This window comes from Bos mutus, chromosome 1, assembly GCF_027580195.1.
Source record: "Bos mutus isolate GX-2022 chromosome 1, NWIPB_WYAK_1.1, whole genome shotgun sequence".
Taxonomy (NCBI): domain Eukaryota; kingdom Metazoa; phylum Chordata; class Mammalia; order Artiodactyla; family Bovidae; genus Bos; species Bos mutus.
In genome coordinates this window covers 83300713-83323246 of record NC_091617.1, presented here as the reverse complement: position 1 = coordinate 83323246, position 22534 = coordinate 83300713, and the positions used below count along the sequence as shown (strand labels likewise).

General features: G+C 39.8%; 1 protein-coding gene across 5 annotated transcripts in view; it reads left to right on the top strand.

The window, feature by feature from the left end:
* The first annotated feature begins 10242 nt into the window (after nt 1-10242).
* Nucleotides 10243-22534, top strand: part of ATP11B (ATPase phospholipid transporting 11B (putative)) — a 123632-nt gene continuing 111340 nt past the window's right edge. For 2 of the 5 annotated variants that reach the window (XM_070372919.1, XM_070372926.1), the window contains exon 1: nt 10244-10606. In XM_070372919.1, the coding sequence (XP_070229020.1) occupies nt 10580-10606 (27 nt within the window). In that variant the 5' untranslated portion in view covers nt 10244-10579. Of the gene's footprint in view, nt 10607-22534 lie in introns of all 5 variants that reach the window. The other 3 variants (XM_070372922.1, XM_070372923.1, XM_005892534.3) reach the window with 3 other exon arrangements.

The window sequence follows — 22534 nt, the reverse complement described above, 5'->3', positions numbered from 1 at the left end:
CCCTGATCACCATGGCTAGAGAAAGCTCATGCACGCAACAAAGACCTAGCACAGCCACAAATACATAAATAAAAACTGTATCCACGGTAATCAGATTGTACACAATTATTAAATAAATGATATTATTAAATGTATGATATATAATTTTCTGACTTCCGTTGACTCGCTAGCTTTCAAAGGCCTCACTCTATCTGAATGATGAAATAAAGGCAACTGCTTGCAGAGAAGGAAGCTGAAACTAATTGGGGAGAAAGAGATGAGAGCAAGATATAGAATATCTCTTATCCACAGAGATGATATTGTTGGAGAAAAAAATACAAAGAAGTATTGTAACATAGACATTGAGACCCTCAGCAGAGTACACTCACAAAAGATGTCTTTTACTCCACAGTTATTTTCTCTGAGCACCATATTGAGATCTCCCCCACTTAGTAATAATTAAATATGTTATGAAGAAAACTTCTCTATTAGTTATAAGAATGTAAAGCGTCAAATAGTATGATTATTGCATCGCAGTTAAACTGCATCTGCCTATAAGGAGCCAAATTTCCTCTAAATAAGCATACTTTTACTCTCAGTTTAACATCTAATCAATAGAAATTTGAGAGAGATAAATAAAGAAGAATTATAGAGTAGGCTGTATTTGCTCACTTGTGGTTATTATTATTAAATAAATATTAATAGTAAAATTAATAAAGCATCAAAGTTATATTAAAACCAATGAGCAATAGCAGCAAATCCCCAACTTTGAAGAATGCAAGTACTTTCTGTCCTTCTCCCAAGTTGGATTCAGTGATGCATCTTCTTAGACTCTGACTCAAGGGGCAGGGAGAGGCTGAGAATGGAGATTCTGGGAAACAGCAGATAGGGCAAAAGGAAGAAGGAAAATCCAGGAAGAAGAGACTCCCAGGTTCCAACTGGAGACAAATTCCATCTACATGTTCTACAAAGAGCCCCTAGGAGAACAATTAAGACCCTCAGAACCTCAATGTGTCCATGATCTGACCTCAAAATAGAAGAGGTTCTTTCTGGTACCAGGCCAGGACACCTACCCTGCTGAGGTGCATGAGAGCATGTTTAGGGGTCAGTAATGAAGTATTCACTCTAGGAAAGATAATGGGGACAATATCGAAACTACAAATGCAGTACTGTACCAGCATTTAAATAGCAACTTGATAAAACACAACAGAGGGAGCTAAAACTGATGGATGCAATCTAAAAGCTGGCATCTCTCCCAATTTACTATTTAATTAATTAACACAGGAGAAAAGTTGCATTTTCTTGTCTGGCATTTCAAAACAATAAAGTAAAAATAAGATGCCATTCAGAATTCTAAAGCAACCTTGCTGGAGCACTCACATTCATTAAAGCTATCATTAATTACAGAGTTGGACTAAGGCTTATTCATTAGAATTCACATGCATTATTATATTATTCAAGGTTAAATTAGATTTATATCTTTCTGTACAAGTACATTAATAAAAAGACATGTAATAATACAGAGGAAAACATATACATGTATGTGTTTAAAAGTTGTTTACCTTTTCTATTATGGTTCCTCTTTTTTTTCATAGGACAGTGGAAAGTCACAGGGTGATACATCTAACAGTAATCTCCCTTTACAATGATGATCTGACCTCAAAAAAGAAATGGTATTATTGATCTGCCATTATATGAATTGAATTTACGGTCATGTTGGTGATTTCACTGAGTTATCTGCTTTCTCCTGCCCTATTTTGGAGGCTGGAAATACAAACTATAGTCCTGAGATAAACTTTTCTTTTGGTAAAGCTAACAACCACCTCTGAGGGTTGAGTCTATGACTTTACACTCATCAGTAACTCTGGATAAAAATTAAATAAGCTAAGTAATAAAACATGCACACATCACCTCTTCATCTCCTCCCCTCCTGGCACCCAGATGCACACATATACATGCATAAATACGCATACACACTGACAAACCATCAGCCCTGCATTGTGTAGAAGTGCAGTCTCCTTTTCAACAGACAGAATGCTTCTTCATGCAAAGTCCCTAAGTATGCATATGATACATATGCATAAAACATCGCTCCATCTAAAAAAGTTACCACATCCCAGATGAAACTTTGAGGATCTGATCAGTGAAAAAGCAAGTTTGAAGTTGGAGGTGACAGAACTAAGAAATTTTTAAATTTTATCTTCTTATAGACCTTTTTTACTCTATGTACCAGTAACTTTTAATACTTTCACATACAATATTTTTACTATATTTAAGATGACAGATATGAAATTGTGTTACTTTAATAACTTAATTTTAAGACGGACTTAACAGGACTTAACCAGGACTTAAACAATGAACTCCTGAAGTGTAAGGTGTCTGGGAACATTAACCCAGACACCTAGCACAATGACTGCATGTGTGAGTGTGTGTGTTAAGTTGCTTCAGTCATGTCTGACTCTTTGGGATGCTATGGACTGTAGTCTCCTCCTCCTCTGTCCATGGGATTCTCCAGGCAAGAAAACTGGAGTGGGTTGCCTTTTCCTTCTCTAGGGGATCTTCCTGATCCAGGGATCAAACCTGGGGCTCCTGCCGCATCTCCTGCTTTGTAGGCAGATTCTTTACCGCTCAGCCACCCGGGAAGTCCCAAAATTGTTTACACTTGGCAGGATAGTTGGTAGAGTAAACAAATGTTTGAACAAACAGACCCTGCCCCACAGGAGAATAGTGTCATAGGGAAGACAAACATTAAAGTGATTTCAGCAAAAAATTACATGATTACCAGTGTACAAAATATTTGGGAAGGTATAGGACACTGGACATGCTTAATGAGAAGAGTGCAGAATTACCTTGACTGTTGACTCAGCATTTGTCTGGGGCACAAGGAGAGCCTCAAGGGGGGGAAAAAAAGGAGTAAAGAGAGAATAGGGCAGCATGTATGAGAGACAGAGGGGGATAATTTCAATCCGAAGAAAATCTAGAAAGAAGTTATTCAGGATATGTACACATTTTGTTGTATGTTATTTCCAAAACAGGTAAATGTTTCACACTTTTGTGTGTGTGTTTGAGTTTGTATTTAGCTTGTGTGGGGGGTGGCAGCCACTGGGATCTTTTGAGTGCTTATAAATGTCTTAACCTAGCTCTATAAGGGAACCTGAGCTTCTCTGAACACTAATTTTTAAGCTGAGACTTAAATGATGAAGAAGAATTAGTCAAGTAAGAAGCTTTCTTCTCTTCAGGATATCAGAAGAGACTTGCAAACAGAAGTACATGGAGCATGTGAAACCACCCAAAATTGTCTGAGACCACAGCCCCATTCATCTCTTTCCTCTTCTCCGCAGGAGTCACTGTGAAAGGCTGATGCATCCAGGTCCTGTCATATGTGCACAACAAATGGCCTTGCTGTGAGGGCCACGTCAGAATATTAACCGCAGGCAAGTGGGCAAACACGGTAACACAGACACACAGCTCAATTTGGTACAGCTTTATTTATGTAACTGGGGCTTCCCAGGTGGTACAGTGGTAAAGAATATGCCTGCCAATGCAGGAGACACAGGAGACATGGGTTTGAAACCAGGGTCAGGAAGATCCCCTGGAGGAGGAAATGGCAACCCACTCCAGTATTCTTGCCTGGAAAATTCCACGGACAGAGAAGCCTGGCGGGGTCACAACAAGTTGTATGCGACTGAGTACGCATGCATATTTATTGTAAAAAAAAAATTCTGAACACATAATATAATATGTGCCAGGCCCTAGGTTACCAGAGAATTTCCTACTCTGGGTTCTTACAGGGCCACTGCCTGATCTCAGCTGTCTTCGCTTGAAATCTTCTCACCTGACTCCCAGAGAGGTATGACGTCTCCTACTGGTTGTATTCTGCCCCAGCGTCCTATGTCCCCTAATCCAAACCAACCCAGCCACTGTCTTCAGTCCACCCCAGAGCCCTTTTTCCCTGAGAACTAAGGCAGTAACAGGCTTTATATGTTATCCAGGATTATGCCCCACTCCACGCTCACCTGCTCTCTGCTATTTCCTTGCTGTTATTTCTGTGAAATCAACCAGACCCTTCCTTGTGTGTGTATGTATGTACTCAGTTATCCAACTCTTTCTGGCCCTATGGACTGTAGCCCGCCAGGCTCCTCTGTCCATGGAATTTTCCAGGGAAGAATACTAGAGTGGGTTGTCATTTCCTTCTCCAGGGGATCGTCACAACCCAGGGATCAAACCTGCTTCTCTTGCGTCTCCTGCATTGGCAGGCAGGTTCTTTACCACTAGTGCCACCCGGGAAGCCCAGACCCTTCCTTAATAGTATGCTATTAATATTACCAAAAACCCTTCAAACAAGCAGCCACTTTCTTTCTGTTTCCCATACAGAAATCTCTTGGAGTAGTATTTCTTAATACTCAACTTTCAACCCATTCTACTTCTTGCAACCTTAACATAGTTCTTTGTTTGACTCAGCATGTTTTCTTCCTGATCACACTTTTTCCCCTCCTTTCACATACTACCAAACCTGATTTCAACCTTTACTCATTGGTTTGTTTCCTTACAGTTAATCGCCGACTCACACAAATTAACATCTCTACTCACCATAAAGTAGTGAAAACATACGTAATTGTGGCAGTAAAGGAAATCACAATCTTCAGATTAGATTATTTGGGGCTTATTGTTATCTTAAAACTAATCTTTATGATTTATAATATGAATATCTTATTTTCTTTTATTCCTTCTATTCAGAAACAATTGAACATCTTCAAAATATAGAAGATACAAAGGAGATGAAATAACTAGCCAAAGGGAAACTAAAATTAGACAAAACAAGAAATCCAGGGTAAGAGTAATTCACAAAATGTGTGCTGTAGAGTCTAGGCACTTGCCATAAATAATTCTCTGAAATTTTAAAATAGCAACAAAATGACAGAAGGAAGCTTGTTCAATTACATAATTCAAAATGCTCAGAAGCTTACAAAACAAACTAGTTGCTCAAGAGAAGCAGAGTCATCTGTGGTGAGGAGTTTCTGCAGGCTCTCAATAAAACAGTGTGATGAGTGAGCGGTGTTCCCAGCTGCACCTCCACAGCAAAAGCAGTCACGGGCTTCCTGAGGCTGCTTCTCCTACCTTCTCTGGACTTAAGCTGTTCACAAGATTCTAAACTGCAGTTCAGTAAAAGTCACCATAGCAGGAGCCAAAATAAGACTATGTAAAGACAGATTTCTGATCATTTTTCTTTTATCTGAAGACAAAATAGACATCACCAGAAGAAAGTACATAGTCCTCAGGAAATCCTCCATTAACTTTTCTTCTCCCAGCTGAGCATTTCTGACAAATTTGCAAGTCAGAAAGGAATGTTGGCAATTTAGGGTATATTCACTTCCATTAGTACTCAGCAGAACTGGGGATGGGTTTCATGTGGTTTTATAAAAGTTAAGGAAACAGATGGGAACTGAGGAAACATTTGTGGGCTAAGCCAAGATTTTCCTCAGAAAAGAATTTTGGATTTATTTCTAATATAGATAAAAGGGTAAATGCCAAGATTTTGCTATTGAACACAACTGTGATGGTTTAACCTAGAAAAATCAATGAGGTAACTGTTAACGAACATCTCCCTATGCAGTCTTTTTTTCCCCCAGTTTTGTTTTTTTTTTATCGTGGTAAAATACACATTTAAATTTATTATCTTAACCATTTTTAAGTGTACAGTTCAGAATATATTTATGCTTTACATACTTTGACTTTTCAAGAAGGGATCATTTTTATAGACCCTAACTCTCACAATGGCTCTGAGTTTCAGTGGCTTTTGAGTTATTTGTAAGCATAAATAACCAGAAATTAAACTGTGTTCATACAACTTAGTCCTGACATCTGTTTGAGAAATTTTCAGGAAAAGTTTCAAATATGTAATGTACAATTGTTCCTGATGAATTTCTTTACCAGTTGATAAAATACACAAGCCTGGTCACTACTGGAAAAAGCTGCCCTGAAGTCTGGTCTGGAAATTCTAGAATGAGAGTTAACCAGAAGGAAATTGCTTTTTAAGCATAAAAATTTATAATATACTAGATTTATAATTTTGGGAAAACATAAAGCTGTCCTTTGAAAAATGAGACCAGATTTTAGAGCCCAACTGATGGTTTCATCTGTGGGAAAATAATTAAAGCAACAGATTGTCAAGGCTCACTTTCCTCCACTCAGACTGAACCTTGAAGGGTCCTGAGAGGCATGCCACACAGAGTGCCCTGACTCTAAAGGACAGTAACCGGTACTCCTACTGCATAGCTTATGATATCCTGAAGTCATCCGGTATACTTCACTCTTCCACTTTGATACTTCGGAACCAGATGTTTTCTTCCCTAACTACTCAGTTATTGGTATTAATTAATTTGACAAACACCTATTGAGTACCTTTTACACACTATGCATTCCAAAACAAATGAGCCAGGAATCATGACCCTAACAAGCTCACAGTCTGTGCTTCCTACTGATGGTCCAAGATGTTCTGATCAAGAAAAATATCCTTCTTTGTCCTTATTATACCTAAGAATCTCTATTACAGAAAACCAGGAGATTTTTTTACTCCCTGGGAATAAACACATCTCACAGGTATATTTAACACAGAATTATATAAACAAGTTTCCTCAAAAAAAGGAACCATACTTACCATTAACTGAGTGACTGAATTCAGTTGTGTGATGCTATTATTCCCTTGGAAGGCCTGTCACCTCACTTGAAATGGCTTAAGTTCAAGTTTCTTTGTCTGACACCAGAGCACAACTTCCTATAATATGGGTCTCTGCCAGTCCAGCATTTGTGAACTTGATGCTTCATTCTAGCAATAATTTCCTATCGATGTTTTTTCTCTCTTCACCCTATCACACATAATGTCTATGAACATAACACTCTGATTTCATTCTGTCATTTCATTGTTCAGAAAATTCCAGTGATTGCCCAATTTCTGGTAAACTGTGACTAGCCAGAAACTCTCCTAAGATTATGCCTTCCCTACTTATCCAACCCCATCTCTTATTCCTCCACAGTAGTTGTACCTCAAACATCTTTAGCTTTCCGTGGTTCTTGCTGCTGGGAAGCCTTTGTCTCCCACCTTCATCCTCCCATTTCAAGTTCAGTTCAAATTAATCTCTGTTCTTTTGAACTCTCTTCAATTGATATTGCCCACATCAATTTTCTGAAATTAGTGACTATTATTGGTATAGTTCTTTAGAACTTAATCTCATACTGCCTTGGACTGTTATTTAACTGATTCCTCTCTGCAACTTCTCGTTCCAAGGGGATTGTAAACTCTCCCCAGAAAGAAGGGGCTCATCTTAAAAGTCGTATGTACTTGTGTCTCCTCCTAATATTAGGCAATTGTTATGCATACATTTGGTGTCCAATACATTGAGGAAATAGCTATGGAGTGAATGAATGACCACTGACTGCAAATACATTTTTTTTCCTTCCCTTTGCAGTTGGTGCTTGCCTTAAGTCCTGTGTATTCCAATCTCAGTGTTTTCAAAACTTTCCAACCACAACCAATAGGACGACATTCTTTTATACCGTGATCTCGTGTGTATGTGTATATACACATACACGTATGCACATATACATAAACACCTGAAACAAAATTTTACAAAACAATACATATTATCTACACTAAGCAATATATTCCAATGTTTTATATCCTGTTTTTTAAACACACTGATCATGACACATTAAACTGATTTCATTGCCAATAAAGAATTATAATCTACAGTATAAAAACTTAATACTTCTTGGATCAATATGAGGCATATAATATTGCTCTTGAAAAATCCTTAGACCAAAACACTGCCATGAATACTCATTCTGTTACTGACAGTTTGAGCTACAATTATTATCTTTACACAGTTACCTTGAAACAACATCTTACCGTATTCCACCATAGAATTTAGAATCAGCTTCAACTCCTCCCACTCTGCCTTTTGAAAATTGGGACACAGTTAAATAATAATACACAAAATGTCCTTTAGCTTTCTATTTCTCGTCTTGACAAACTTTAGTGGCATATAAATAAAAATTTCCAGGACTAATTTTAATCAGACCACTTGCAGATGATAAAAGTAGATACATTCATATTTTTGTTTCTTTACAATAAGAGCATGAGTTTTTGTTGCATCTGGGAATTTGAATCCCAGCTCTGCTGACTTAACCTGAGCAAGTTACTTAAACTGAACCTCCATTTCTGCATCCACACAATGGAAATAATAGTATCAACTTCAAAGGATAGATTTTTGGGGGCTCCAAAATCACTGCAGATGGTGACTGCAGCCATGAAATTAAAAGACACCTACTCCTTGGAAGGAAAGTTATGACCAACCTAGATAGCATATTGAAAAGCAGAGATATTACTTTGCCAACAAAGGTCCATCTAGTCAAGGCTACAGTTTTTCCAGTGGTCATTATGGATGTGAGAGTTGGACTGTGAAGAAAGCTGAGCGCTGAAGAATTGATGTTTTTGAACTGTGGTGTTGGAGAAGACTCTTAAGAGTCCCTTGAACTGCAAGGAGATCCAAGCAGTCCATCCTAAAGATTAGTCCTGGGTGTTCATTGGAAGGACTGATGCTGAAGCTGAAACTCCAATATTTTGGCCACCTCATGCGAAGAGCTGACTCATTGGAAAAGACCGTGATGCTGGGAGGGATTGGGGGCAGGAGGAGAAGGGGACGACAGAAGATGAGATGGCTGGATGGCATCACCGACTCAATGGACATGAGTCCACCAACTCCGGGAGTTGGTGATGGACAGGGAGGCCTGGAGTGCCGCGATTCACGGGGTCGCAAAGAGTCGGACACGACTGAGCGACTGAATTGAACTGACTGAAAACAGGCCATGCAAGTAAAGAGCTTATTATAGGGCTTGGGACACACAAGTGTTCCATAAATGGTAGTAACGTTTGATCACTGTAACAAACAAGTAAACGTATCGCAAACTTCCTTTTAGGGTCATAAAGAAAGATTTAGTCATAAGAACAGAAGTGAGATTACGTTTTCTCTTTGTAGTCAGACTATACATATAATGTAAAATTCCACTTCTGGTTTTACAGATCATTAATACCCCTAAGAAAAGGCTCTATTTGTGGTGCTGGATAATCATTATATAATAAGGAATGTCTACTGAAATTAAGGCTTCCCCGGTGGCTCAGCGGTAAAGGATTCGCCTGCAATGTAGGAGACAAAGCCTGAGCTACGGGTTGAATTCCTGGACTGGGAAGATCCCCTGCAGAAGGAAATGGCAACCCACTCCAGTATTCTTGCCTGGTAAACCCCATGGACAGCCCATGGGATCGCAAAAGGGTCGGATACAACTTAGAGGATAAACAACAACTGAAACTAAAAAATTTTATATATATATATAAGAAAAAACTGCCCAGTTTTGCTAATTTCATTTAAATTTGTTTTTGCTTAATAAAAAAATTCTTTTTAACTCGTTTGTGTTGAAGTGTGCTTTAATTCAGCAAAATACTGTACACGATACGCTACATAACACTCAAGATGTATAGGAGCTTGCTTTGAATAAAGCGAGACCCGGCGCTTCATTTCAGCCTTCCAAGTCAAATTTTTATTCCAGTTGTCTTTACAATATATTCCTTCTTACTTCTATTCTTTCATACCCTCATCTTACTTAGGTCTTGCTACTTACACGGTATTCTTAACCGCATTTCGGCAGTTAACAGTAAACAACTACGTTCCCACAGAAAGTGTTTTCCCCCTAACCTGTTCAATTTAGCACTGCAAAACAGCATATCTTGTCTATTCCTCCGGAAACACTGGTCTACACCCGACCAGGCACAGGGGAGTTGCATCCCCTTTCAAAATTACTTAAGTCATCAACATTCCCCTAGCCCCAGCTCGCTCGTTTGCTAACGAGAGCTGCGATGTGTTGAGACAAACACTTCGGTCAATTTAATTGAACCGAAGTGGAGACCTCTGGGGATGAACTTTCAGTCACTACACTCCTGATGATACGTGTGCGTGTTGGGCTGCTGAAGGAACCAAAGAAAGTAGAGAGCCAGAAGCAGACCTGCAACAGGAGGTCTGCAACAGAGGAGCCTGCCAAAAGCTGCGGCCTTGGTATACCAGACACAGCCGTTTAAATTAATCCAACCCGCTAAATGAAGGCGGGGGTGGGGGGGTGGCGCCGACGCGGCGATCGAGAGCCCGCCCCCCTCCACGCGCGCCGCCTTCCACCCACACTGCTGAGCCCCGGCCCTTGGTCCGCGCAGCCTCTTTCGTCACGTCCGGGCGCGGCCCGCCCAGGTGGGGCCGGCAGCCGGGGGCCGGGGGCGGAGTTGTGGCGGTACTGCGGGTGACAACGGTCAATAATGAAGGTGGCTGCGGCGCGGCAGCCGACTCAGCTGCGCCGGGTGGGGGCGGCGCCGGGACCGCGCCTGTAGGACCTCGGAGCCGGCGCGGGAGATGGGGCCCCAGCGCGGGGAGTGAGGCGGCCGCGGCGAGCGGAACTTCAGCCGGAGGGGCTCTCCTGCTTTCCCCTCTGGCTCGTCAGCCTCCACCTGGAGCCCCTCGCCCCCCGCGTCTCGCGGGACGGGAACGGCGACGGAAGGGGCATGTGGCGCTGGGTCCGGCAGCAGCTGGTAGGTACCTCCGCCTCTCACCTCTCGGACGCTCGCTCTTGCGCGGCTTCTCGGGCCCGGGTGGCGGGGAAGGGCCGGCGGCGCAGAGCCGCGAGGCCGGAGCGCGAGCTCCGGGCTAGGCCTCATTGGAGGCGGGTCCGGGAGCCGGTAGTGCCCCGCGCAGCCCCGTACACGTCTCATCGCCGAGCCCGGGGCCCCGAGGCCGGCGGCGGGAGGCTGCCGCTTCCTGGTCGCGCTTCTCGGTTACTCCCTCTTTCTCGCCGCTCCGAGACCAAAAGTGGATGCGGAGCGGGGTCGGCGTCTCGGCTGAGGAACTCGGGCGGGGGGACGGAAAGAGAGTAGGTGTTGGGGAGAGAGAAGAGGCTCGTGTTTCCTGCCTTTAACAGTTTGGGACTGGTTTGAGTGATGGGGACGGCGAGGATCTGTCTCCAGCCCCATCTCCTCGCTGTTTTCAAGGTTGCGTGGATTATCAAGGAGAAGCATAACTTGTCTAGTCTAACTCCTCTCAAAGAAATTTTACCCGAAGCCTGGGTAAGAAGGAATATTCTAAAACCCCGTCTAGTTGCGAAGCTAAGTGAGAGAATTATGAAGGACCGTTTTCTTCCTGCCTTGTCCTCACCCCACCTCAGGTGAAACTTTTGGAATGGGAACCTTACTTTTTTCCGTTCTCGAGGCAATGTGAACGCGACCGATTTGGAACCAATGGTTAACTTTTCAGTTTTACTGAAACATCTGGAGAAAAAAAAGAATTTTAGAAAAGTGTGATTTAAGGCATATAAAAAGCGCCACCTTTCTCCGAATTAATTCACAAAGAAAACTTTCTTGCTTGCTGGCAACTACAGACCCCAAAATACAACGGTAAGGCAACGTTGATAGTTAGGAGTGAAATTGCTCCCGGCTGAAGAAGTCTACGATTACCTCCATGATGTCTGTTCCTAGTTGCTGGTTAATTTCTAAATCGCATTAGTAATTAAATGCTGCTACAATTCGGTGTTTTCATTTACTAATTTAAAAGACAATGAAGCAGAAACGGTTTTTGTGGGACTGTAAAGATTTTTGGGGACTAAAAACATTGATACCTCCTTTTACCTACTCTAGAAGAGCATTTTTATGTTTAAGAAGTATGCTGTTTTAGAGTCAGCCTTCTGTTAATTCATTTGGCAGGGGGCATCATTCTCAAAAAAAAATACCTTATGAATAAAACTAGAACTGCCTGCCACTCCCTCAAGCACATGTTAGCTCTCTATTTTTAGGTAATTGTGAATTCAGATATCCCAGATATATTCCTTATTAGACAACCAAGCTAATGATGTCGTTATAATACCAAATTGTTGTAATAGTTTGGCTTTATTGCAATAAGCCGCAGCTGGGTAACTTGACTCTAGAAGTTAATTATTTCAAGTCTGACTTCATGCTTTTGATTTGCCCATCTTCATGTATAGAAATCTTGTTTACCTGATGGTGTTTTTGTATGCCAGTGGTTTTTTCTAGTTTTTCTTAGTGGATTAAGACACCACTTCTCAGTGTTAGGTATTTTTTGTTAACTTGGATAAAATCCTGATTGTATTCTCATCTTCAGAATAGGCAATTTGTTAATTTTTTTAAAAAATGGCTTCAGCCAAACACAGCTAACAGAAGGGCAAAAAGTCTTGTGTGGTTAATTTACAAGAAATGCGTTATGGAGTGATTAACAAGTTGAACAAGTTGCCGTGCATAAAAAATGCTATCTCTGATATTAGTCACTCACTTCACTGGTTTTACTTTTAAGTTATCAGATCTTCCAAGTATGTAATCAGACCTGTGCCTATGTAGGAGTTTGTCTCTTTGATTAAGTTTGTACAGTCACTTAAATTATATGTAAAGGATAGTGAATACACAGAGTAATAAGTATATTTTACTATCCCAGTCATAAACTGCCTTCCTAGTTACTGCACCAGAATTATTCAGTTCGTAGGCTAGTTTAAAGTATACTTCCATTTGCTCAATGGGTTGAGTTTTTCAGCAATAGAGTCACTAGACGGGCACAGCAACCTGCTCCAATACTCTTGCCTGGATAATCCAATGAACAGAGGAACCTGTCCGGCTGCAGTCCATAGAGTCGCAAGAGGAGGACACACACACACAAAGTTCAGATAAATAGGACAGCTTTGGAGAGGTTAATAAGCAGATCACAAAGACAGGATTTTTGAAATTAAAAACATTATTTATTGTATGAATCCTGATTTCTGGCCTCTTAAGTTGTTGTGCCAAAAAAAAAGTTTATTGTCATTTTGTTACAGAAACAACTTGTATTTTCTATTAATTCCTTGTTAAATTAAACACAACTTGACTGCTTATCTCCACAAACTATTTTCACTTCTTGACACAATGAGAAAAATAGAGGAGGTTGTCAGAAAGTTGATGTTTTTCTTTGGGAAAGTAGACTGAAAAGATTGAACTATCCTTTCCTTTTTCATTCTTCGTTTTTGAGCTCACAATCCTTGTTATTTTACACTAAGAAAGTTTTCTTACGATGTCTTTCTGGTACAATGAGTATTATTCTAGCATCACATGTGTTAACTCATTAGAGATGGCAACACCTCGATTATGATAAGTGCCAGTAACCCGTTGTAGTTTCATATTTAGATTTTTATGGTAGCCATTAACCACAGTGGCTATTAAAATTTTAATTAATTAAAGTGAATTATCAACAACAAAATTAATTAATTAAATTAAAATTCCACATGGCTATTAGCTACTGTATTGGACAGTTCAGAATAGAACATATTCATTATCACAGAAAATTTTATTGTACAACACTATGTTAGATTTAAATGAAAATCTTTGTCAATTCATATTTTAATTGACATGTAATATTTCTTTACAGTACAATGTAATGCTATATTTTTAAAGCACTTGCTGTGTGCATACATAATAAGCTAAATACTGGGGACACAGATGTTGGTCAGTGAGAGCCTTATTTATCTCTGTATTTCATGTCTCACACAGAACTTGACATAAGAGTAGACACTGGGTACATGTTTTTTGAATAAATGAATAGGTGAGAAGATAAAAAATTAATCCATATTATTGCTTCTGTGTTTTGAGATAAAGTGACAAAATTCAAGATTGACCAGTCCAGAGGAAAGCTGGAAACTCACTGTAGTTTTTAAAAATACGACTTAATGTTGTTGTACTAGGATACAGTTTCTTAAATTGTTCTATAAATGTAGTCCCTTCAGGTTTATATCTGCAGTGGCAGAAGGAGGCTAGTAAGATTGTCTTCTGATTCACTGAGAAAAATGGTAAGCCTAAAAGCCTATTCACATTCACCAAACTTGTTTATTCCTCTGTTCTCTTTACACTTGTCACAAAGAAAAGTATGACAGTCCTCTTTTCCAGACTCACCAGTCTATTTGTGTTCTTTCATCCTGCTCTCCGCATCAATTATCTGTAGTCTGTTTACTCTTACTTTTTCTTTAAGCTGTGAACACATTAATGCCTCCCTCTACTAATTTACTTTGCCCTGTACCTGTGTCAAAATGTTTTCAGTTTTCTAAAAAATAGGTCTTTCCTATATAACTATGCTGTCCAGGACTCTTTGAAATGTGGCTAGTTCAGACTGAAATATGCTTAAGTATAAAATACACATAGGATTTTAAAACCAGTGTAAAAAAAAGCATGTAAAATATCTCAACTTTTTATATTGGTTACATGTTGAAAAATATTTTAGATTTATTTGGTAAAGTAAAATACTGTAGTTCATTTTGCCTGTTCCTTTTTACTTTTTAAAAAATGGTTACTGGAAATTTAAAAACTACATAAATGTAATGCCGTATAACATTAAAAGTGAGCTCATTTTTCCTTATAGCACATTATGTAAGTCTAGATATCTTAAGCAGTAGACTAGTCTGTAAATATCTTGGGATGGGCTATATTTTATCTTTAGAACCCTTGCACTCAAGACAGCAGCTGGCCCATTGGAGGTACCCACCCACCAAATGTTGGTTGACTGAATATCAGGTTTCTTTCCACATCAGTTTGGAAGTACCTGTGTTCTTTGCCTTTCTCTCAAGGAATGAAAGAGGAGTAGGCCAAGGAAGCAAGGCCTATGGTGGTGTTATTTTGGTGTGGCTAAGTAAATTTTAACCTCAAAAGTTAATGTTTTGGGGCTTCCCTCGTGGTCCAGTGGTTAAGACTGCGTCCTTCCACTGCAGGGGCTGCAGTTCAGTCCCTGGTCTGGGAAGTTCTGCATGCTGCAAAGTGCAGCCAAAAAAATATTAATGTTTAAGATCCTAAATCTTAGAATATTTGCTTATTTTATCTCTGTGTTCAGACATATATCCTCAGATACTCAGTTTTTCATTTGGTTAAAGAGGTCAAGCATTAGTGAAGTAAAGTGAAAGTCGCTCAGTCATGTCTGACTCTTTGCAACCCTGTGGGTCCATGAAATATACAGTCCATGGAGTTCTCCAGGCCAGGATACGGAGTGGATAGTCTTTCCCTTCTCCAGAGTATCTTCCCAACCCAGGGATCAAACCGGGGTCTCCCACATTGCAGTCCAGTTCTTTACCAGCTGAGCTACCAGGGAAGCCTGGTCAAGCGTTAGTGGAATCCCAATTATCCTAGCTGTACTGAAGTAGGGACCTTGCCCAAATGCTCCAAAGAACCTTGTGATTGCCACTATCATTATTAACTATCCTCTTTATCCCTACAGTCTGTTTTCAACATAGCAGCCAGAGTGATCTTACTAAAACACAGGTTAGGTCATGTAATTCCTGTCCTTCTAAGAACTTGCCTTCTTGCTCAGAGTAACAGCCGAAGTTTCTGCTAGATCTGTATCCAGGTCCCTGCCCAGACCACTTCTCATCTCCCATCATTCTTCACCCACTTTGCTTTATCCACATACACCTTGCTGTTCATCAGAAGTGCAGGACGGATTTCATTCAGTCTTAAGATTGTTGCCCTGGCTGTCACCTCTGGCTAGAATGTACTTCGCCCCAGTTAATTTGGTGGCACCTTCATTCCCTTCCCCTGGAGAAGGAAATGGCAACCCACTCCAGTATTCTTGCCCGCAGAATCCCATGGATGGAGGAGCCTGGTGGGCTACAGTCCACGGGGTCACAAAGAGTGGGACACGACTGAGCGACTTCACTTTCACTTTCATTCCCTTCAAGTCTTTGTTTAGATGTTATCATTGAGGCCTTTTCAGTGTTAAATTGTAAATTGCCACCTCCATACTTCCCTAGCCCCCTTCCCTGCCTTTTTGTTTGTTTCTCTTAGCACTTATGACTATTTAACATATTTTGTACTTTACTTGTCTCATTTATATCATGAAGGGAAGGATTTTTGCCTATTTTGTTTTAGTTCTCCATGTAACAAAAACTTTCTCAACCTGCATCCATACTTTTAGGTAACACTCTTTCTTTCTCATTTATTCATTCACTCAAACATTTTCTGAACATGTACTCTGTGATAGCATATTGCCAGACTCTGTAACAACCAAAATGAAGCAACCACTGCCCTATCCATTCTTCTAGGACTAATGGATATTTGAATTTCTGTCCGTTTTTTTCCTGTTTAAAAAAATGTTGCAATGGCCATTCTTGCTTGTGTGTTTTTTTAAATTGGCATACCTAGAAGTGGAATTGCTGGGCCATGGGGTGTGCACTTTATGACTGTTACTAAATATTGCTAATTATTTTCCAAAACCATGTTCCCCTTTCCCTACATCTTGGTCAACACTTTGTACTGTCAGACTTGAAAGAACTTAACCAATCTGGTGAGTGTGAAAGGTATCTCATTTTGCTTAATTTGCATTTTCCTGATTGCTAGTGAGATTAAGATGTCCTGTATTTCTTCTCTTTTTTAAAAAATTTATTTATTTTTGGCTGTTCTGGGACTTTGTTACTGCGTGGGCTTTTTCTCTAGTTGAGCCAAGCTAGGGGGGCTACTGTTCGTTGTAATGTTCAGTCTTCTCATTGCAGTGGCTTCTCTTGTGGAGCACAGGCTCTGGGGTGCAGGTTTCAGAGGTTGCAGCATGTGGGCTCAGTAATTTCAGCTCTGGGCTCTAGAGCGCAGGCTTAATAGTTATGGCACACTGGCTTAGTTGCTCTGCTCCATGTCGGATCTTCCCAGGTCAGGGATTGAACCGTGTCTCCTGCACTGGCGGGCAGATTCTTGACCACTGAACCACCAAGGAAGCCCCCTTTATTTCATTCATATGAATAGATTACCCATTTTTCTGTTGAGTGGTTTGTTTTCTCCTTATTAGTTTCCTTTGTAGTCTGGATGCCAATTCTTTTTTGTGTATGTGGTGAATATCTTCCAGCCTGCACTTTGTATTTAACTTGATGTCTTTTTTGATATTTTAAATTTATTTGTAGGTAAACTTATTATTAGGTGAATGATTTCTACTTTTTATTACTTATTTAGGAATTCCTTCCTAGGGTCATAAAGCTGTCTTTCTGGCATTTTCTTAGAGTTGTCTAAAAATCTAGTTTTACAACATTTAGGTCTTGAATATGCCTGGGATTTATTTTTGTATATGGAATAGTGAAAGTGAAGTCACTCAGTCATGTCGGACTGTTTGTGACCCCATGGACTGTAGCCCACCAGGCTCCTCCATCCATGGAATTTTCTAGGCAAGAGTACTTGAGTGGGTTGCCATTTCCTTCTCCAGGGGATCTTCCTGACCCAGGGATCGAACCCGGGTCTCTCCCGCATTGCGAGCAGACGCTTTACCGTCTGAGCCACCAGGGAAGCCCTATGTGGAATAAAGTAGAGAAATTTATTTTCTCCCATATAGAAAGTTGTTTGTCCCAGTACTGTTTATTGAATGGGCCATCTTTTCTCCACTAATCTCTGTTGTTTGCCTTCTCTGTCATATTGCCTTCTCTGTCATATACCAGTATTCCCTTTGTGTTGTGTTCTCTTTTTAGGCTCTCTATTTGGTTTCACTCATCTATTGATCTGGTGGTGCATGAATAATATAGTACAATATCTTAATGTAGTGTTTTATGATATCTGACCAGGCAAAATCCCCAATCCTTTTCCCACCCCTAGAATTGCTTTGGCTCTCTACTCTTCCATATGCTATTTTTTATTTGTGTCATCAGTTTGTCTAATTCTGTGGAAAATCTTTCTAGGATTTTGATTGGCTTTGCATTGAATTTGTTAAGTTCTATTAATATTTTTCTCTTTGATTATGTAGAAGCTGTAGATTGTATTTTTATCCTTTTATTCTCTCTCTCTACTTACAAATAATATAGGGATTTACAAGATTTTGACTTGTGTTCCCTCTTACCTTCCACATTACTATTACTTAATAGTTTAACTTTGTTTTTCTTTTACCAGCTTTATTGAGAGATAGCCACATATAATTTTCTCATTAAAGTGCACAGTTCAGTTTCTCAGTATATGCTTAGAGTTGTGCAGCCCCACCACACTCTGATTTTAGAACATTGTTATACTCCCTAAAAGAGATTCCCTGTCCACTCTCTCTCTCCATTCCCCCCGCAAGCCACTAGCCCCACTAGCCCCCAGCTGTGATCAATCACTAATCTACTTTCTGTCTCTATGGTTTTGCCACCTCTGGACATTTTGTGTAAATGGCATCATACAGTATGTGGTATTTTGTGATGGTCTTTTCAGCTAGCATAATGTGTTCAAGGTTCATCTGTGTTGTAGCATATATTCATACTTCATTTCCTTTTATTGCTAAAATTGCATTGTATAGATATACCAGAGATTGTATTCATTCATCAGTTAATGGACATTTAGTTGGTTTCTGCCTTTTGGCTGTTAGAAGTAATGCTTCCTTTTCCATTCATGTGCAAGTTTTTTGTGGATGTATATTTTCATTTCTCTTGGATAAATACGTAAAGAGTGGAATTACTGGGTCATGTGGTAACTTTGTCAGGAATTGCCAAATGTTTCCAAAGTGATTGCTCTGTTTTACATTCCTACCAGTCATGTATAATATAAGGGTTCCAATGTCTTTATATCATTGCCAATACTTGTTTTTGTCTTTGATTCTAGCTGTGGTCATGAACATAAGTGTAACTCATGGTTTTGATTTATATTTGCCTAAGGACACGACTGAGCGACTGAATTAAATGATGATTTCAAACATCTTTTCATGTCTCTATTAACTGATTTGTTTGTATTTTGTGAGGCTTTTCTTGATGAAATGCTTATTCAGATCTTTTAACACATTTTTAAGTTTTCTTTTAGTTATAAGAGTTATATACATATGTTCTGGATATAAGACCCTTACCAGATACATGATTTCACAAATACTTTCTTCCATAATGTTTGTGGAAACGCAAAACATTTAAACTCAAAACATTCTCTAGCTTTTTACCTGTTATTCATTTTGATTTACTACAGTGATTTTTTTTATTCATCATTATTTAATTTAAAGTTTATTTACTTGCACGTTGGCTGTGCTGGGTCTTCTGGTTGTGGTGAGCAGGGGCCGCTGTCTAGGTGTGATGTGGCAGCTTCTCTTGTGGAGTGCAGGCTTCAGCAGCTGTGGCTCCCCAGCTCTGGAGCACAGGCTCAGTAGTTGTGGCACGCCGGCTTGCTTAGTTGCTCCGTGGCATGTCGTGGGATCATCCCAGACCAGGGATCTCACCCAAGTCTCCTGCGTTGGCAGGTGGATTCTTTACCACTGAGCCATCAGGGAAGCCCACCGTTATTCTTGAATATCACCTCTTGCCTATGTATTTACTTTTATTCTTGCTGACATACATTCTTTAGTTATTTTTAAGCAAGGCTTCATGTGTGGTAAACTCCCTTAGTTTTTATGGCTTAAAAATGTCTTTATTCCTAATTATTATTGAATACTAATTTAGGTAGATTCAGAATTCTAGATTAACAGTTACTTTCACACAGCATATTATTATTATTGTTATTTTTGGCCACACTGTGCGGCATGCAGAACTTCCTCAACCAGGGATCGAACCCATCACTCAGCATATTGAAGATACTACTTATTCCTTTGCTTTCAGACATTTATTGGTGGTGTAAAGTGTGCTTTTAATCTAATAGTCATTACTTTGCTGATAATCTCTGTAACATCGTTTTGAAGATTACCTCGTTGTCCTCTATTTTGCAGTTTTACTATGCTGTGCTCACATTGTTTCATATGATTTTTGTTTCTCCTGCTCTACTCTTGTGTGTGCTTTCAATTTGAAAGCTGTCGTTTCTACAGTTCAGAAAATTTTACAGCTTTTTTTCCCCTTTAAATGTTGCTTATCCGACTTCAGTTTTCTCATTCTCGAACTCTTGCTTGATCTTTATCTATGCTCTGTGGCTCTTGCCTTCTTGTTTATGTTTCTCATATGTTTTCTCTCCGTGCTGCTTTCAGTGTGAATTCTCAGCTCTAGTTTGCAGTCACCAGTTTTCTCCTGTGTCCATGGGCTAGGCCTCTGGTCTCCCGCCTGGCCTGCCTCACTTCTCTCCCCTCACCTCCCCCTTCCCCTCACCTGTCTTCCCACCCCAGGCCTCAGCAGCAGCTCCTAGCAGGAAGGGAGGCTCCAGGGCCAGGGAGGAAAAGCCATGGGCTGCACTCCAGTCTAGAGTTTATCCTTGTCTTCTGAATTTTTAATTTAAATGACTCTCCCCCACCCCGCCCCAAATTTATTATTGGACCTCTTTCATTTCCATTTGTTCTTGATGCATATTTGCCTGATTTGTTTTGTAGTATTTTGTTCTTAAAAAAAAAAGTATTATTCTGTTACCTCTTTGGAGATTTTACACATATTTAAAAGTACACAGCTGTTTTTAGCCTCCTTTCAGTTGAACCTGACTCTTGGACCTCGGTACAAAAGGGGATTGAACTTCAGACTGCCTATTTCCAGAGCCAGAGTACCAAAGGCTCAGCCCCTGATCAGAAGAGATTACCTTATTTTAAGCCTAGCTAAGTCGTTTTAAAGAGGAAAAAAAAATTTTTTTTTAATCTATCTTGTGAAGTAGAAGAAGAGTTCAAAGTATGTACTTTTCCAAGGTTACTAACTAATTAGTGCTAGAGGCAGGACATAACCCAGAGTTTTTGCCGGGCATATACGAGGGTGGAAGAGAATTAGCAGGAGCAGCAGTTTTCCCTATATATCTCTTTCCCATTCCTTCCATTTTTAAATCTAACCAAGAGGGAGGCAAGAGGAGAGAATGAGTTGGGGAAAGAAATTGTAGGTAGCAGTGGTATTCTGGAGATGGAGGAGACAGGTCTGAGAGGAAAAGGAGAGAAGCAATCAAGAGTTCCTGTAGTTTAGCCAATGTGGCCATTTTCAAGTTGACATAATATTCTAGGTACTAGAAGAAGCTAGGCCTTGCTTGTACCCTAATATGTATCTCCTCTTGCATATGTTATCTAATATCAAATGAAATACATTTTAATTGATTTTGAACATTGTGGCAAATTTTTTAGAAAGGTTTTCAGTTTTAAATGCCTTTTTTCACCTTATACCTTAGGAACCACAAAATTGTTTTGATATTTGAGAACCTCGTGATGTTGATGTAGAAATTGGAAATGCTGAAAAGAGATAGGATAGTTGTCCTTTTTTATTAGTAACTTTTATTACATTTGTAATGAAATTATGCCATAGTTTATTTTTATATATTTAAAGTTGTTATTTAACTATTCAGAAGAATGTGTTTGATAATTTTCTGTAGGAAAAAAAGCAAGTCATCTAGTGACTTACTGCTATTTCAGTCAAAATTTTACTCATTTTATCTGATTTTCATTTCACTCTTTGTGTTTATTAAAGGCATTTTTTTTTTAAATGATGTTTTATTCAGGGCAAGGGTCCTGACTTCTCATTTTGGTATTTTCATAGTACCAAGCATATTACCTAGCACATAGTCAATGCTCATAGTATTTATAATGAATTTTTTAAATTAAATTATAGGGTCACTTAACAAATGAAATACTAAGTTGCTTGATATTTCAGAATGGTCGAATCAGTCAGTCAGTTCAGTCGCTCAGTTGTATCTGACTCTTTGTGACCCCATGAACCGCAGCACGCCAGGCCTCCCTGTCTATCACCAACTCCCAGAGTTTACTCAAACTCATGTCCATTGAGTCGGTGATGCCATCCAACCATCTCATCCTGCCGTCCCCTTCTCCTCCTGCCTTCAATCTTTCCCAGCATCAGGGTCTTTTCAAGTGAGTCAGTTCTTCGCATCAGGTGGCCAAAGTATTGGAGTTTCAGCTTCAGTATCAGTCCTTCCAATGAATATTCAGGACTGATTTCCTTTAGGATGGACTGGTTGGATCTCCTTGCAGTCCAAGGGACTCTCAAGAGTCTTCTCCAACACCACAGTTCAAAAGCATCAATTCTTCAGTGCACAACTTTCTTTATGGTCCAACTATCACATCCATACATGACTACTGGAAAAACCATAGCCTTGACTAAATGGACCTTTGTTGTCAAAGTAATGTCTCTGCTTTTTAATGTGCTGTCTAGGTTGGTCCTAACTTTTCTTCCAGAGAGCAAATGACTTTAATTTCATAGCTGCAGTCACCATCTGTAGTGATTTTGGAGCCCCAAAAATGGTCTGTCACTGTTTCACTGTTTCCCCATCTATTTGCCATGAAGCGATGGAACTGGATGCCATGATCTTAGTTTTTTAAATGTTGAGGTTTAAGCCAATTTTTTCACTCTCCTCTTTCACTTCCATCAAGAAGCTCTTTAGTTCTTCTTCACTTTCTGCCATAGGGGTGGTGTCATCTGCATATCTGAGGTTATTGATATTTCTCCCAGCAATCTTGATTCTAGCTTGTGCTTCTTCCAGCCCAACATTTCTCATGATGTTCTCTGCATATAAGTTGAATAAGCAGGGTGATAATATACAGCCTTGACATACTCCTTTTCCTATTTGGAACCAGTCTGTGGTTCCATGTCCAGTTCTAACTGTTGCTTCTTGACCTGTGTACAGATTTTT